Source organism: Tupaia chinensis, unplaced genomic scaffold (assembly GCF_000334495.1).
Source record: "Tupaia chinensis unplaced genomic scaffold, TupChi_1.0 Scaffold000709_1, whole genome shotgun sequence".
In the NCBI taxonomy this organism is placed as follows: Eukaryota; Metazoa; Chordata; class Mammalia; order Scandentia; family Tupaiidae; genus Tupaia; species Tupaia belangeri.
Window position 1 is genome coordinate 1,857,144 of NW_006160232.1, and position 14,608 is coordinate 1,871,751.

General features: G+C 40.9%; 2 protein-coding genes across 2 annotated transcripts; both read left to right on the top strand.

Annotated features, from left to right (window-relative positions):
• The first annotated feature begins 956 nt into the window (after positions 1 to 956).
• LOC102477226 (olfactory receptor 9Q1) lies at positions 957 to 1,892 on the top strand. The gene has a single exon (XM_006160861.1). It carries the CDS (start codon positions 957 to 959, stop codon positions 1,890 to 1,892), a length of 936 nt encoding a protein of 311 aa, XP_006160923.1.
• A 9,474-nt stretch (positions 1,893 to 11,366) lies between these two features.
• Positions 11,367 to 12,311, top strand: LOC102477649 (olfactory receptor 9Q2). Its single transcript, XM_006160862.1, has one exon. The coding sequence runs from the start codon at positions 11,367 to 11,369 to the stop codon at positions 12,309 to 12,311; it is 945 nt and encodes a 314-aa protein (XP_006160924.1).
• Positions 12,312 to 14,608: the final 2,297 nt, after the last annotated feature.

Genomic DNA, 14,608 nt, shown 5'->3' on the forward strand with positions numbered 1-14,608 from the left:
TTTTGTAAAAATTATTCCCTCTTTCCTCCCCTCTCACTAGAGGGAAAGACAAGAGATCTCACTGAAGGCATTCCCCACATGTCGAGGAGTGTACATAATTTCCAATCCATGATAGGGCACCATGGCAAGAGCTTTAACAGGTAAATGAGACATGATCACATTAATCCCAGAAATATCACTCTGGACACAATGAGGAGCAAGAATTGGCAAGAAGCAAATCTAAAGGCAGAGAAAACTTTTGTTTTAACCCAGGAAGAGATGAAAGAGGTTTAAAGTAATGGAAGAGCTGTTATTATGGAGAAACAAAGAAGTCTTCAGTTGAAGGTCTTATGGCAGACAAGCATTAACTCCTGTTGGAGTCACAGGGAAGTTTTGGCTTAGAGTGATTATGTGACTTGCAGAGTTCACACAGCTACTTAAGCATAGAAGTAGAGAGGGCACACACCCTTGTTTGAAAATGTTTACTTATATCAGGACCAGCAGTTAGTGTAATGGCTATGCTGCTGAACTTTTATGTAGTGGACCGTGGTTCAAGTCCTGGACCCGGTGACTTAAACTCATGCTGAGTACATGTGCGTGCATGCCCAAGATCCTGAGAGGAGAATGGAGGAGAAGGGATTGCGGCATGACCATCCCCCCGGGGGGGTGATTTCTTGCTTTCTATCTCTCTGTCTCTCTCTGCCTTTCAGGGGAGCACACATACCCTATAGGAAAAAAAAATTCCTCTCCAAAAAATATTTACTTATATCTATTTCCTTGACATAACAGATGACTCTGTGTCACAGAATTCTTTTGCAGGCATGAGCTAAGATCAATACTTTCTGAAGCCCTACATAGTACCTGGCATGTTTTGTCCATAGTATGTGTTCAGTAATGTAAACGAGCAGTACAGGAAATCCTACATGCAGATTCATAACTTGCTTTTCATGCTACTCTTCCCAGTTTCCAAGGGCTTCATGGCAGAGGCAAATATCACCTTAGTGACTGAATTCTTCCTTGTTGCATTCGCTAAATGTCCTGAATGGGGACTCCCTCTCTTCCTCCTGTTTTTATTTATCTATCTCATCACCTTATTGGGAAACTTGGGGATGATCATTCTAATCCGTATGGATCACCGGCTCCACACCCCGATGTACTTCCTTCTGAGTCACCTCTCCTTCATGGACATCTGCTACTCTTCTGTCACTGTTCCTCAGATGATGGACGTGCTGTTGGAGCATGGGGCAGTGTTATCCTATACACGCTGTGCTGCTCAGTTCTTCCTGTTCACCTTCTTTGGTTCCATCGACTGCTATCTCCTGGCTACCATGGCCTATGACCGCTATGTGGCTGTATGCCAACCCCTGCTTTATGTCACTATCATGACACAGAAGACCCGCTTGAGTTTTGTGGTTGGGGCTTACATTGCTGGTCTCTTCAGTGCTTTGGTGAGGACAGTCTCAGCTTTCACTCTCTCCTTCTGTGGAACCAATGAGATTGACTTTATTTTCTGTGACCTCCCTCCTTTGCTAAAGCTGACCTGTGGGGACAGCTACACCCAGGAAGTGGTAATCATTGTGTTCGCCATTTTTGTCCTCCCTGCCTGCATGGTTGTGATCTTGGTGTCCTACCTGTTTATCATCGTGGCTATTCTGAGGATCCCTTCCGCTGGAGGTAGGGCCAAGACCTTCTCTACATGTGCCTCCCACCTCACTGCTGTGTCACTTTTCTTTGGCACCCTCATCTTCATGTACATGAGAGATAACTCTGGCCAGTCGTCAGAAGAAGATCTAGTGGTGTCTGTTTTCTACACAATGGTGATCCCCATGTTGAACCCCCTTATCTACAGCCTGAGGAACAAGGAAGTAAAAGAGGCCTTGAGAAAAATTCTCAATAGAATCAAGTTGTTTTAACCATCTCTAACCTTGGAAAATCTTGAGAATTGCCAACTCTATAGTTCCAGCATTCTGGGCGCACATTCTTTGTAGTGTGTGCAATGTTTAAATGAGGGTATTATGGTATGCAACATTAAAGACAAACAAACAGGATCAGCAGTTAGCATAATGGCTATGTCGCTGGACTTCCATATAGCCAACCACTGTTAGAGTCCCGGATCCGGTGGCTTAAACTGACGCCGGGCACATGTGTATGCGTGCCCAAGATCCCGAGAGGAGACTGGAGGAGAAGAGATTGTGGCATGGCCATCCCCCCTGGGGGGTGATTTCTTGCTTTCTGTTTCTCTGTCTCTCTGTCTTTCTGGTGAGTGCAGCATATGTCCTATAGCAAAAAACATCTACAAAAAAAAAACAAAAAAAAAAAAACCAGAACTTTTAGCTTCAAAGAGAAGATGGAAGAAAAGGAAAGGCAGCCTGAAAAGACACTGGAGAGGAGAGAGAGAGAGAAAGAGAGAGAGAGAGAGAGAGAGAGAGAGAGAGAGAGAGAGAGAGAAAGAGACTGAGACTCCCAGGACAAATGAGAAGAGAATCAGAAACTATTACAATGCAATTCAGAAGCAGCATGTCTTACCAGTTTGTGATTATGAAACATAATTGCATTTTTTGCAAACTTTTCTATGAAAAATTTCGATCAGATAAACATACACATCAAAAAAGAAAATAACATAGATATAGTGAACTCCCCATACTCAGTCTTTAGGTTCTGTAATATTTGCTAACAGTTGCTAATATTTTGCTATATTTGCCTTACTATCTGTTCACTTATCCATTCATCGATTCATCCATTACTTTTTTTGATGCATTTAAAAGTGAGTTGCAGGGACCACCAGTTAGCGTAATGGCTATGTTGCTGGATTCCCACGTAGTCGACCATGGTTCGAGTCCCGGACCTGGTGGCTTAAACTCACGCCGGGCGCGTGTGCGTGCATGCCCAGGATCCCGAGAGGAGAATGGAGGAGAAGGGATTGCGGCGTGGCCACCCCCCTGGGGGGTGATTTCCTGCTTTCTGTCTCTCTCTGTCTGTCTGGCAATCGCATGCACCCTATAGCAAAAACCTCTAAAAAAAAAAAAAAAAAGAAAAAAAAAGTGAGTTGCAGATATCAGCATTGATATTCTTTATTCCTACACACTTAAGAAATATATCATCAATTAGGATTCAATACTTAGATTACACTTATTTTTAGTGATCAAAATACAGTAGTTGGACCCAATTAGTAAAGCTTACCCTGCTCAGGATTTTCTTCACGCTCTGGTAGTAGTTCCCAGATGAATCCCAGTAGTTCCTACATGAATCTCTAAAAAATGCCCTCCATAAGATGTTTGTTTATTGTTATCACCACTGGAAATATACCCCGATCTTTCTTCTCTGACACTGTTCTACAATAGTTACCACCTGTCATATTGCATGCCTGAGAATCCACCTCATGAAGTTATGTTATTCTCACTTACCCATAATGGTATTTCTACGGTCTGTATCATAGATGTCAACTGTCCATGTTCTTAAGGCTTTTGTCCTCACAGAGGCAGAGCATTGGTGGTTTCATTCAGGGTTGGTCGTGAAGATATCCCTTCCTATACTGGGTCCCCATGCTCTGCAACAGCCCAGCCTATGTCCAAGCCCCTCAAAATTGTTGGTTCCTGATCTTGACTTTTCTAACCAAAGGTGCCTTGCTTCTATCAAACCCAAGGCACTGAAAGGGAACAATGCTCATCTACCCATCTTTTGGGCATTTTCTTTGATCTCATTCCTAAAACTCAAACTCCTTCTTTGTCTATATCCTGGATTACCAAAATGGTGTGAACAACTGTGAGAGAGAAATGGAATGTGTCTGTGTGTGAGAGAAAGAGTATCTTTCAAACAGAGGATGAGTTCAAACTCAGTCAGCCAAAAATGCTGTGACACACATGAAATTCTGGTAATAGGACTTTAAATTTGAAGAAGCAGATATGAGAACATGAAAGATTCAGAGTGCATGGACCCAAAAGACATTCAATTTAAGATCATTTATAGTAAAATAAAACACATCTACATCTTCAAAGATGTAAGTTTACTCTAGAAGAAATGATATTTAAAATATATATTATAATATTAAAAAAATGTATCCCCTTAGTAGTGCTTTGTTTGGGTATTGAAACTCAGGCTGAAAATTTATAGCTACACCAAGGAGGATGATTAATAAACATTTCCTGTTAACAGCAGGTGGTGGGAACATTAAAGAAGTAGTTAGAAAGCTTTAATTGGCTATATGAAATACTTTCCTGGTTGAAAAAATTGGTCCATGTAAGTAAGAGCAAAGAACTGAAGAGTTGTTTGATCTTTTACAATCTACTGGAAGACAGGGAGTATGAGAGATTGAATTGCCAGATCTCAGGAAACAATTTAGTGCCTCCTTCTAATTAAAATTTTTTAAAGAAAGTTTTATTTGTTTATTTTTTCCATGAGAGAGAGAGAGAGAGGGAGACAGAAACCCCAAAAGAGTTTCCGTGAGATTCCCTGAAGCACAGGTGCAGTGAGATTTGCTCTGACTCTCCTTACCTTAGCATGGTGAAAATTCCTTCCTTTCTGTTCCCAGAACAGCATCCCTTCTCGTCCGAGAAATCTACCTTTCTTTACTCTAACCATGACATGCCATTTCCACGAGTACTTTCATCTTCTTGTAGATACCATCTTTCTAATATTCACAGGATGACAGCCCGCAAACAAAGGGCAAAAGGCAACCACTGGATAAAGCAGTAGTTAACCAGTTTAGACTTAGAGAGTCATGGGCAAGGGATAAAACGTACTGATCCAACCATTCGCCATCCATTGAAGGGCTTCAGCCTGTTTACCTGTGGACTTGAAAGCCTGGGTTATTGACCCCAATAAATCCTTTAGTTCTACCATCTTAAGAGAGCCTATAAAAATTCTACAGTTCCAGAATATGTAAAGCCAGGGCAGGGATGTCAATGATGAATTGAGAAGAAACATTTTGCAGCAGGGTAAGTCCTTCCAAAATCCTTCCAGAACAAATTTATAGGCACCAGGTGTTCCTCAGCCTTGACTTGGCATGTGATCCACCCAAGTCTGAATGGGAGAAGATAGTGAAGATGAATCCCAGGGCAAGGGCTGAATATTTATCCTCCTTACACCTGTTCTAGTACTTTCTTGAGGACACAAGTCATGACTTCTTGATGGTAAGGAACCGATATTCACTTAAAGTAGTTCAAGGAAAGAGCTTTTTGGAAGAGGGTTATCACTTCATTCAACTCACATCTGATCTTCTCTTTGTCCTGTTATCTATGGTGACAAAGGTGATGCCACATGTGCTATGGTGGAACCTGAGTTCACTCCTTCATCAGTGACTGTGGTGATTCTTTGTAGAAGGAACAAGGACCTGGCCAAATGCCCCAGAATTTCTTATCACAATTTGTTAGCGTCACAACTTAAGTCCAATGTCTGAGCCAGGTCCTCAAGGTTAGAAACCAAGACTACAAGAAAATCCATTTTTCAAAATGTTTATTTATTTATTTCTTCTATCAGAGAGAGAGAGAAAGAGAAAGTACTCCAAACAAGTCCTGATATTAAACCTATCTTCAGCCTTCACCCAATTAAAAAATACATTTATGATTTCTTATTCATATTTAATTTTTGTACATATCTAAAGCACACAATATGGTTTTTCAAAGTATACCCTTACTCAGTTTTGGATCATGGACAGGTGCATACCCTGAATTTTCAGAGACATCTCCAGGCTTGTTAGGAACCTTCTCATGAGGGATTGCCTTACAGTGTTTCATTTTACTGCTGGGCCTCTGTGTGCCCCTCAGGAGTAAAATACAGATAAAGAAGGAAGCTCTCTCAATTGTTTCAAAACAGGGAGTTCAGAGACGTTCTTTGGAGAGTTTGCAATATAGTGTTAGAGTTAGATGTGTGCATTCTGGAGCCAGACTTCTCAGGGTTAAACCCTAGATCTGCCACTCTCTCTGGTCCACTTTAAATTTTGTTATCTCCTTAAAATGGGGATAATAATAGTACCTAACTTACATGATGTGTGGATGAAATGAGCTAATACGTCTATCTATGTACGTATGTATTTTTGTATGTGTAATATCTATCTTACAAGAGGGAGCTGGTATACAGTAGTAGCTAAAACAGTGTTTGCTCTTATTAACCCTGTGATATTTGCCTTCCAAATTTTGGTCAGATCTGTAGGTCTTAGTAACAATCACAGTAAAACATTATAGCTATCTTCCTTTTAGAAAAATTCTTTTTAGAAACATTTTTCTAAATTTCATTTTTTTTCAGAGAGAGAAAGAAACACATCCTACAGGGTATTCATGCCATCATATCCCCTTAGCATGAGCTGGCCTGATCATGGGCACACACATGTGCCTGGCATGTATAGGGAGGTCTTAGGATAAGAACACAGAACCTTCCTATGTGATTCTGCCTCATAGAGTGTGTATTACTGCTACACCACCATCTGGCCCCCCAGACTTCTTTATTATAGATCCTAATCTTTCTAGCATGTAAAATTTTGATTTTTCTCCTTTCTTGGAACTGGTCAAATGGTGACTGAATCATCTTCATCATTCTGATAGTATTTTTTTATGTCAATTATAATTATTTTGTAAAAAACTTATTTTTTTCTAGAACAAGAGACAAAGAGACAGAAAGACACTCAAATAAGATTTTCACATTGTGATTCTCTTCCCAGCCCTGCAAGCCAGCCAGGGTTATGGACACATCTGTGAGCACACGGTCTGTGCTGAAGTAGACCCAGGGCATCAACCTGGAGCCTTTCCACATGGTCTTCAGCATCGTGCAGCAGTATCCCTATTGCCAGTGCTGCTGTGACTGTGCCCATCTTTAAAAATTTAAAAAAAAAAATCGACAATCATGTGTATGTATTTATGGGGTACAATGTGATGTTTTGATCTTTTGATTTACCAAAGCTTTCTAAAAGCAGGGTTGTGGTGACTTCAGCATCTTCTTTCATCTGGGATGGGGGCGGAGGGTACCTGTTAATTATGAAGTAGAACTGCAGGGTCTCAGTCAATGTTCCCACTTCACAACAGAAAGGAAAATCTTGTTAAAGGACAAGGTTTTTTTCTTCTTCTATAGTACTTGGGGGATCCATCTAGAAGAATGCTGCTTCCCCCCAGAATCCCTCCTAATTCCTTTCTCAGCTTGTTCTTGGGGGAGCCAGTTTGACTGAGACTAGAGGGAGCTAGATCTTGTGGTGAGTCATCAGGAGATGTTGTTTCTTATAATAATTACTGCTTTGCTGTTTGGCATTTGAATAATTTCTGAGCCTCTTTGGGGCTGCATTGCCTAAGGAGCTTCCTTCTCTGGAAACTCTTGCTCTACAGGATGCTAATGGAAAAGAGAGTCTGAGCTCAAGAATTTTTGAAAAGTAGCTGGTTATAGAAAGCCAGTGAAGTTTATTTTCATTTTCTTTGGAGAGATTTTTGCTATAGGGTGTGTACACTTGCTGGAGAGACAGAGAGAGATGGAGAGAGAGAAAGTGAGAAATTATCATCCCAGAGGGGATGGCCATGCCACAATCCCTTCTCCTCCATTCTATTTTCAGGATTTTGGGCACACACACACACACAAACACACACACACACACACACACACGTGCCTGGCATGATTTTCAAGCTTCCTCAGCCAGATATGTAGGAGTCCTGCTCCTAACCACTATGCCACTTGCTGGCCCCAGCCTATAAGACTTTGTAGATCCTTCAGTATGCTGATATGCAATATTATTTTCCATGTGAGGAATATAGTATGCAAATAAACTTATGAGAACAGTAAACTCTTTTCCCTCCCTACAATGTCTATCAAAGACACCTGGGGAAAGGTAGGGTTTTGCAAATTAAGAGCCTTCTGGCAGGGTTCTCAATCTTGTTGCACATTGTATTTACCTGGACTAAAAAATTACTGGTGTTCAGACATTCTTATTTAATTGTTAAGGGGTACAACTGAGCCTCAAGATTTTAAAATTTTCCTAGGTGCTTCTTCTTTTTTATTTTTTTGGAGAGGGTTTTGCTATAGGGCATGTACGCTCGCCAGAAAGACAGAGAGAGACAGAGAGACAGAGAGCAAGAAATCACCCCCCAGGGAGGATGGCCACGCCGCAATCCTTTCTCCTCCATTCTCCTCTTCGGGATCTTGGGCACGCATGCACATGCACCTGGTGTGAGTTTAAGCCACCTGGTCCAGGACTCGAACCGCGGTCAACTACATGGGAGTTCAGTGACATAGCCATTACGCCAACTGCCGGTCCCATCCCAGGTGCTTCTAATGAGCAGCAAAGTTTATGAAACATTACCTTGGAGTTCTTGTGTCATCTTCTGAATAGGCTTCATCAACAGAACACTGAGCACTGCATTGGTTCAGGGTTTTTAATTTATTTTTGTTTATTTTATTTTTCCCCAACAAGAAGTTTCAAATTCTTTCTATCTAGGTTTTTTAATTTTTAAGGTAGGGAAACATCAAATTCACCTTGAATATTTCAGGTCTCCTGAGGAAGACATGCACTTATGGGACCTTGGCAAGATCGTGCTCCTCAAGAACACGTCTTTATTATTTTCTTTTAGTTTTTGGCATAGTACACAGAAGGTCAAGCTGGGCTAGGGCTCCTGACAATACTCTGCAGGCACTGTCTCCGTATAAATGCTGGAGATTTAGTGGATCGGAATCACCTGGGATGCCTGTTAGCAATGCAGATGCCCGTTCCTCCTGGCAGATCCTGGCTCTGCACCAGGATCAATGAGGGTGGTGCGCTAATAGTCTTTTTTTTTCTTTTATAATTGCCAGAGAGTGCTCCAGAGAGAGTGCATGGTCACACTGCGATCCCTTCTCCAACCTATCAGCATTTAGGGCACACACACATACACACACACACACACACACACACACACAGCTTCCAGTGTGACTTTTAAACTTCTGAAACTGAAATCTGAATCATAGTCGGCCATGTGGGAACTGGCTCTCTTATCTACTACGTTATAAGACCAACCCAATATTCTCATTTAAAAAAAAGTTCTTATGGTAATTTTTACACACATTTGTTATTTATTTATTTATTTATTTGAGAGATTTTTGCTATAAGGTGAGTGTGCTCTCCAGAAAGACAGAGAGACAGAGAGACAGAAAGCGAGAAATCACCCTCCAGGGGGAATGGCCACACTGTAATCCTTTCTCCTCCAGTCTCCTCTCAGGATCTTGGGCATGCACGCACACGTGCCTGGCATGAGTTTTAAGCCACTGGGTCCGGGACTCAAACCACAGTCGACTACATGGGAGCCCAGCAACAGAGCCATTACGCTAACTGCTGGTCCCACACACATTTACTTTTTAGCCTCCTCCCCTTTGGTGGAGGGACCGGTTACCATTAAGAACTTGTTTAATTTGTCTGATAGGAATCTGTTCATGGCCTGCTCACATGTGTCTTGCCAAGATATCATCTTGTGACACCCCACTGCAACCAATCTCTACTTGTGCCAAATGGTGAACTTTCCAAAGTCACCAATGTCTTGGTAATGGAAAGCAAAAACTTGTACTTATAAAATAGCTTCTTTGTAGGATCAGGTTGTAGCCAGCATTGTGTAAGTGGCATTGTGTAAAACCCCTGACAAAATCCCCAACGAAGATACAGGAAAACTTCAAAGAAATATTTCCATTCTTTTTGGCACAAGGCAGAGAGAAGGCAAGTCTCAGAACCAGCCCCTGCTGAGATGGCAGGATGTGGGATGAGACTTTGGGAATTTGAGACTAAAGAGAAACTTTCAAAGTCAGGTGAGGAAATCAAATGAAGATAATTCATCCCTCCCCTGGAGAGTCACCTCAGGAACCAATTAGAGCACGATGCTGGGACAGTGACTATAAGCAGCACCACCAGCAAGGGCTGGAGTTGGATCAGACACTCAAACAGTCAGGCGGGTCCCCCACCTCTCCTATCTTGGACTGAGACTGAAAAATCTCCAGGAAACTAGTGTCAGAGATGTATTGCTTTGTTAATGGCAAGAGGAAAGAGTTTCCTAGAAGTGAGAATAAGATGTAGAGGTACTGGAAACAATGACATCTCAACCAGGTTGCTGCTTATGGGCAAATGCTACATTGTTTATTGAAAGGGAGCAAAGACATAGACAAAACTCAGAGGAAAGGTGACTTGCTCAGGGTCGCACAGACAATGTGGGTGAACTGGAATTCAGTTGTCATCTGGATTGGCAGATCACAGGCAGAGGAAATACTGTGAACAAAGGAGGAAGACATCAGTAAAGTGGAATTCAGGTGAGGATGGTACATGCCCAGCTCATGACTTTCAGGTCTAATATCTTTGTTATTAGCCCTAATGGCTTAGCTCAGTGTTGTCCTAGCTGCTGGTACATTAGGTCTTTGAATATGACCAAAGCTGTTTTCTTTTCTTTCTTTCTTTTTTTTTTTTTTCAGTTGCTCTTGTGAAATTTTGGGTTTAAATTGATTGTTTCAACATTATAATTAAGTAACCTAACCCTGATGAGTTTTACTTAAATAACCACTTTTAAGAATTTTCCCAAAGCCCATATTCTCCATCAAAATCCATAGTCCTGTGGTAGAACTTTATCAAGAACCCCCAAGTCTAATAACCCAGATTCCTCCAACCACACAGATGGAATCTGTATTATCCAACTACTGTTTTTATTTTATTGGGGACTTTGAGAACACGCAAACAATGCTTCTGGAGCTTTGCTGGATGCCTAAAGGAGCTTATGCTTATTCTTTTGATTTCAAAATTAATGCTTGTGTGTATATACAACTCCCCACCACCAACCTAGTAAACCAGTCAACTCTGATTAGGATAACAACTGTTCGTTAAACAAGCCTAGCATTACACTGAAAATAGAAATGTTCCTAGAAGCAAAGCCCATGGCTGATTGCTAATGAAGTTTTTTTGGTTCATGTTCTTTTGCCTACAGAATATAAATGTTCCTTCCTTAAAATGTTCATTTAAAATATTAAATAGCAGCAATATCTATATGATTTTAACTCTCCAATGTGCTTTTGCATTTGTTTTACTCTATGTATTGACTTCATGTGATAATCAGCGTAGATATTATGATACCTTTTGGCAGAGAAGGAAATTGAGGTTCACAGAGGGTAAGTGCCTTCTGTAAGACCAAACAACTCATTGGGACACAGCTACAAATACAAAAGCTGACTTGTAAGTCTGAGAGTCACTTGCTCTTTCTTCTTACTATAATAGAAGCATTCATCACTTTTTATCTTATAGTGAGCTTTCTGTTTGTCGGATTGTACTTTGAGACTGCAAAGTTTGTTGAAGTCAAGTGCGTCCATGTCAGACACTCAGTTTAAAACTTTGCTACTCGAAATGACTTGAATGTCTCTTAGGGATCCCCTCATCTGGCTCTCATCTTAACCCTTCCAGGAGAACCACTGAATGGATGGCTGTGAACAATTACACTGTGGTGACTGAGTTCTTTCTTATTGCATTCACTGAGCATCCTGAGTGGGGGCTTGCTCTCTTCCTGGTGTTTCTGAGTTTCTATCTCGCCACTCTGTTGGGGAACTCAGGGATGATCATCCTGATCCGCAAAGATCGCCGGCTCCACACCCCGATGTACTTCTTCCTCAGCCAGCTTTCTTTTGTGGACATCTGCTACTCCTCTGCCATTGTTCCCCAGATGTTGGCTGTGCTGTGGGAACGTGGTGCAGTCATCTCCCAAGCTCGCTGTGCAACCCAGTTCTTTCTCTTTACCTTCTTTGCTTCCATTGACTGCTACCTCTTGGCAATCATGGCCTATGACCGCTATGTGGCCGTATGCCGCCCCCTGCTCTATGTCACCATCATGACTGAGAAAGCCCGTGTGGGCTTAGTATCTGCGGCTTACGTTGCTGGTTTTACCAGTGGCTTCGTTCGAACAGTCACGGCCTTCACTCTCTCCTTTTGTGGAAACAATGAGATCAACTTCATTTTTTGTGACCTCCCTCCTCTATTAAAACTCACCTGTGGTGACAGCTACACCCAAGAAATGGTTATTATTGCATTCGCCATTTTTGTCATGCCCGTTTGTATACTGGTGATCTTGGTGTCCTACCTGTTTATCATCATGGCCGTCATGCGGATCCGCTCGGCTGGCGGCAGGGCCAAGACCTTTTCTACCTGTGCCTCCCACCTCACTGCTGTTGCTCTCTTCTTTGGTACTCTCATCTTCATGTACCTGCGAGATAACTCAGACCAGTCCTCAGATGGAGACAGAGTAATATCTGTACTCTACACGGTGGTGACGCCAATGCTGAATCCCCTCATCTATAGTCTGAGGAATAAAGAAGTAAAGGAGGCTGTTATAAAATCGCTGAGCAGATCAAAGCTTTCTAAGAGGGCCTAAACAGATTTCTTAGTTTCTCCATTCTTTGTCTTTTCTCAAATATCACCTTCTTGAGGAAGCTTTCCTAGACAACCCTTTCTAAAATTGTATCCAAACACCCCATCTCTACTTTCCGATTTATTATTCTCTATAATACTTGTTACCATTGGATAGACAGGATGTTTTACATGTCTGACATTGTCTTACCCTCACAAGTAAAATACTACATTAGAGCAAGCATTTCTTATGTGGGAACTTCCTTTATGCATGCCCAATGCCTCACCAAGTACCTAGCACATAAAAGGCACTCAGTAAGTAATTGTCGAATGAATGTCACTTGTCTCAGGTTCCAGTGTTTACCTGTACATTCCAACTTCTTTAATTTTATTATCTGCCAAGTAGATTTACCTACTTCATAGGAATATGTTTTTAAGAATCCAGAGAATGAAGGGGCAGAGACCATATCTGCCTTATTCACTAGTACTTGTGTTGAACCCAGGTTATTGCCTGTCACATTTTTGATGAGTAAAGCAAAAATATTTGGAAAATTATAAAGCTACTTATAAATGCAGGTACATTTTTGACCCAAATAAATTTTCCAAATTTCCTTACTTGTTTTTTTGCCTTCTTATTGTTTTTGCGCTTTTTAAATAAGAAAACCTATAATAATAATAGATAATAATTAACATTCATTAAGCACTATGACCTTCCAGGAATTTTAATACATTTGCTATTAGAATTATCTGGCATAATTTGTAGGACATCCCTATGAAGTAAGTCTATTATTATGCCTGCTTCTTAGGTAGAGGAGGCACTTAAGTCTTAGAGAGGTTGAATAATTTTCCTGAGTAGGTAAGTGGCAAAGTGGAGCTTCTACCCACCTAGAAACTGAACTCTTAGCTGACATATGGAGTAACTGTGAATTACTGCCTTTTCTGTATAATCATTCAACCCAAAATTTATTGTTATCGCCCTTTTGTTTTTCTGTTCATCTGTTAAAGAGGTAAAAATCCAAGCTGCAGAGGTAGTAGATAGTCAACAGCATTTGTTTTATACCCATTTCATGCTATTATTGTGCAAGATGCCTATGCATGTGTGTGTGTGTGTTTAGTTGCATGTGATAAAATGAGGTATGTAGATTAAATAAAAAACAGCTTCTGAACTCTGGGAGCTTTTACTTTAAGGAAATATGACACTTTTTTGTGATTTTCTTCATTAGCATTATTTATTATTTTTATACAGTCAATCATTATATCTCATTTAGTTTGTAAACAGTTTTACCCAATATGATATACATCACACAGCAGATGAGTTGAGACCACTATACATGTCCCAACAGGCAACAAACCATATCTGTGTAACACCAATGTCTTACTCCTCAATATTTCCCCAAATTTCCCTTCCTGCACTCTTCACCTCTCCCACTCTCCTTCCACTTTGTCCCCAGTGTCCATAATAATTTTGAATGCTTTTATGTCCTCCAGTCTTTCAGTCTCTGCTGTAGAGTGTAGACAGTTGGTATATGTTAAGTGGAGACACTGTCTCTGTTTCATAGCCTGACTTGCTTCACTCAGCAATAGATCTTCTATGTTTGTCCACTTTCTATCAAATGCCAGGGCTTGTTGCTTTTTATGGCTGAATAGTGTTCCATGGAGTATATGTGCCATACTTTTTCAATCCATTCATCTGTTTATGGCCATTCAGGTTGATTCAATGTCTTAGCAATTGTGAATAATGCCACAGTAAATATAGCTGTGCAACTGCTTTTCTGACTGAGTGCTCTCCTGTCCTTTGGGTAGATATCCAGGAGTGGAATTGGTGGATCATATGGTAGTTCTATTTGTAGATCTTTGAGGAACCTCCATATTGTTCTCCATGGTGGCTGGACCAATTTACATTCCCATCAACAATGTATGAGAGTTCCCCTTTCACCACATCCCCATCAGCACTTATCATATATATTTTTTAATCTTTGCCATTCTGACTGGGGTTAGGTAGTATCTTATTGTGGTTTTGATCTGCATCTCCCTTATGATGAGGGATGTAGATAATTTTTTCATATGGTGTTTGGCTGATCATATGTCTTTTTTAGAGAGTTGTTTATTCAGCTCATTTTCCCCATCTTTTAATTGTGTTAATCATTTTCTTCTGGGTAAGTCATTTGAATTCCCTGTGTATTCTGGTTATCAGCCACTTCTCTGAGGCATAGTTAACAAAAATTCTCTCCCATTCTGAAGGTTGTTGATTCACACTAATTACTGTGTTCTTTGCTGTGCAGAAACTTCTTAATCTGATGTAATCCCACCTGTCTATTTTGG

Excerpts from the sequence above, each read along its gene's own strand:
- LOC102477226 (XM_006160861.1), top strand. The coding sequence starts at position 957 with ATGGCAGAGGCAAATATCACCTTAGTGACTGAATTCTTCCTTGTTGCA.
- LOC102477649 (XM_006160862.1), top strand. The coding sequence starts at position 11,367 with ATGGCTGTGAACAATTACACTGTGGTGACTGAGTTCTTTCTTATTGCA.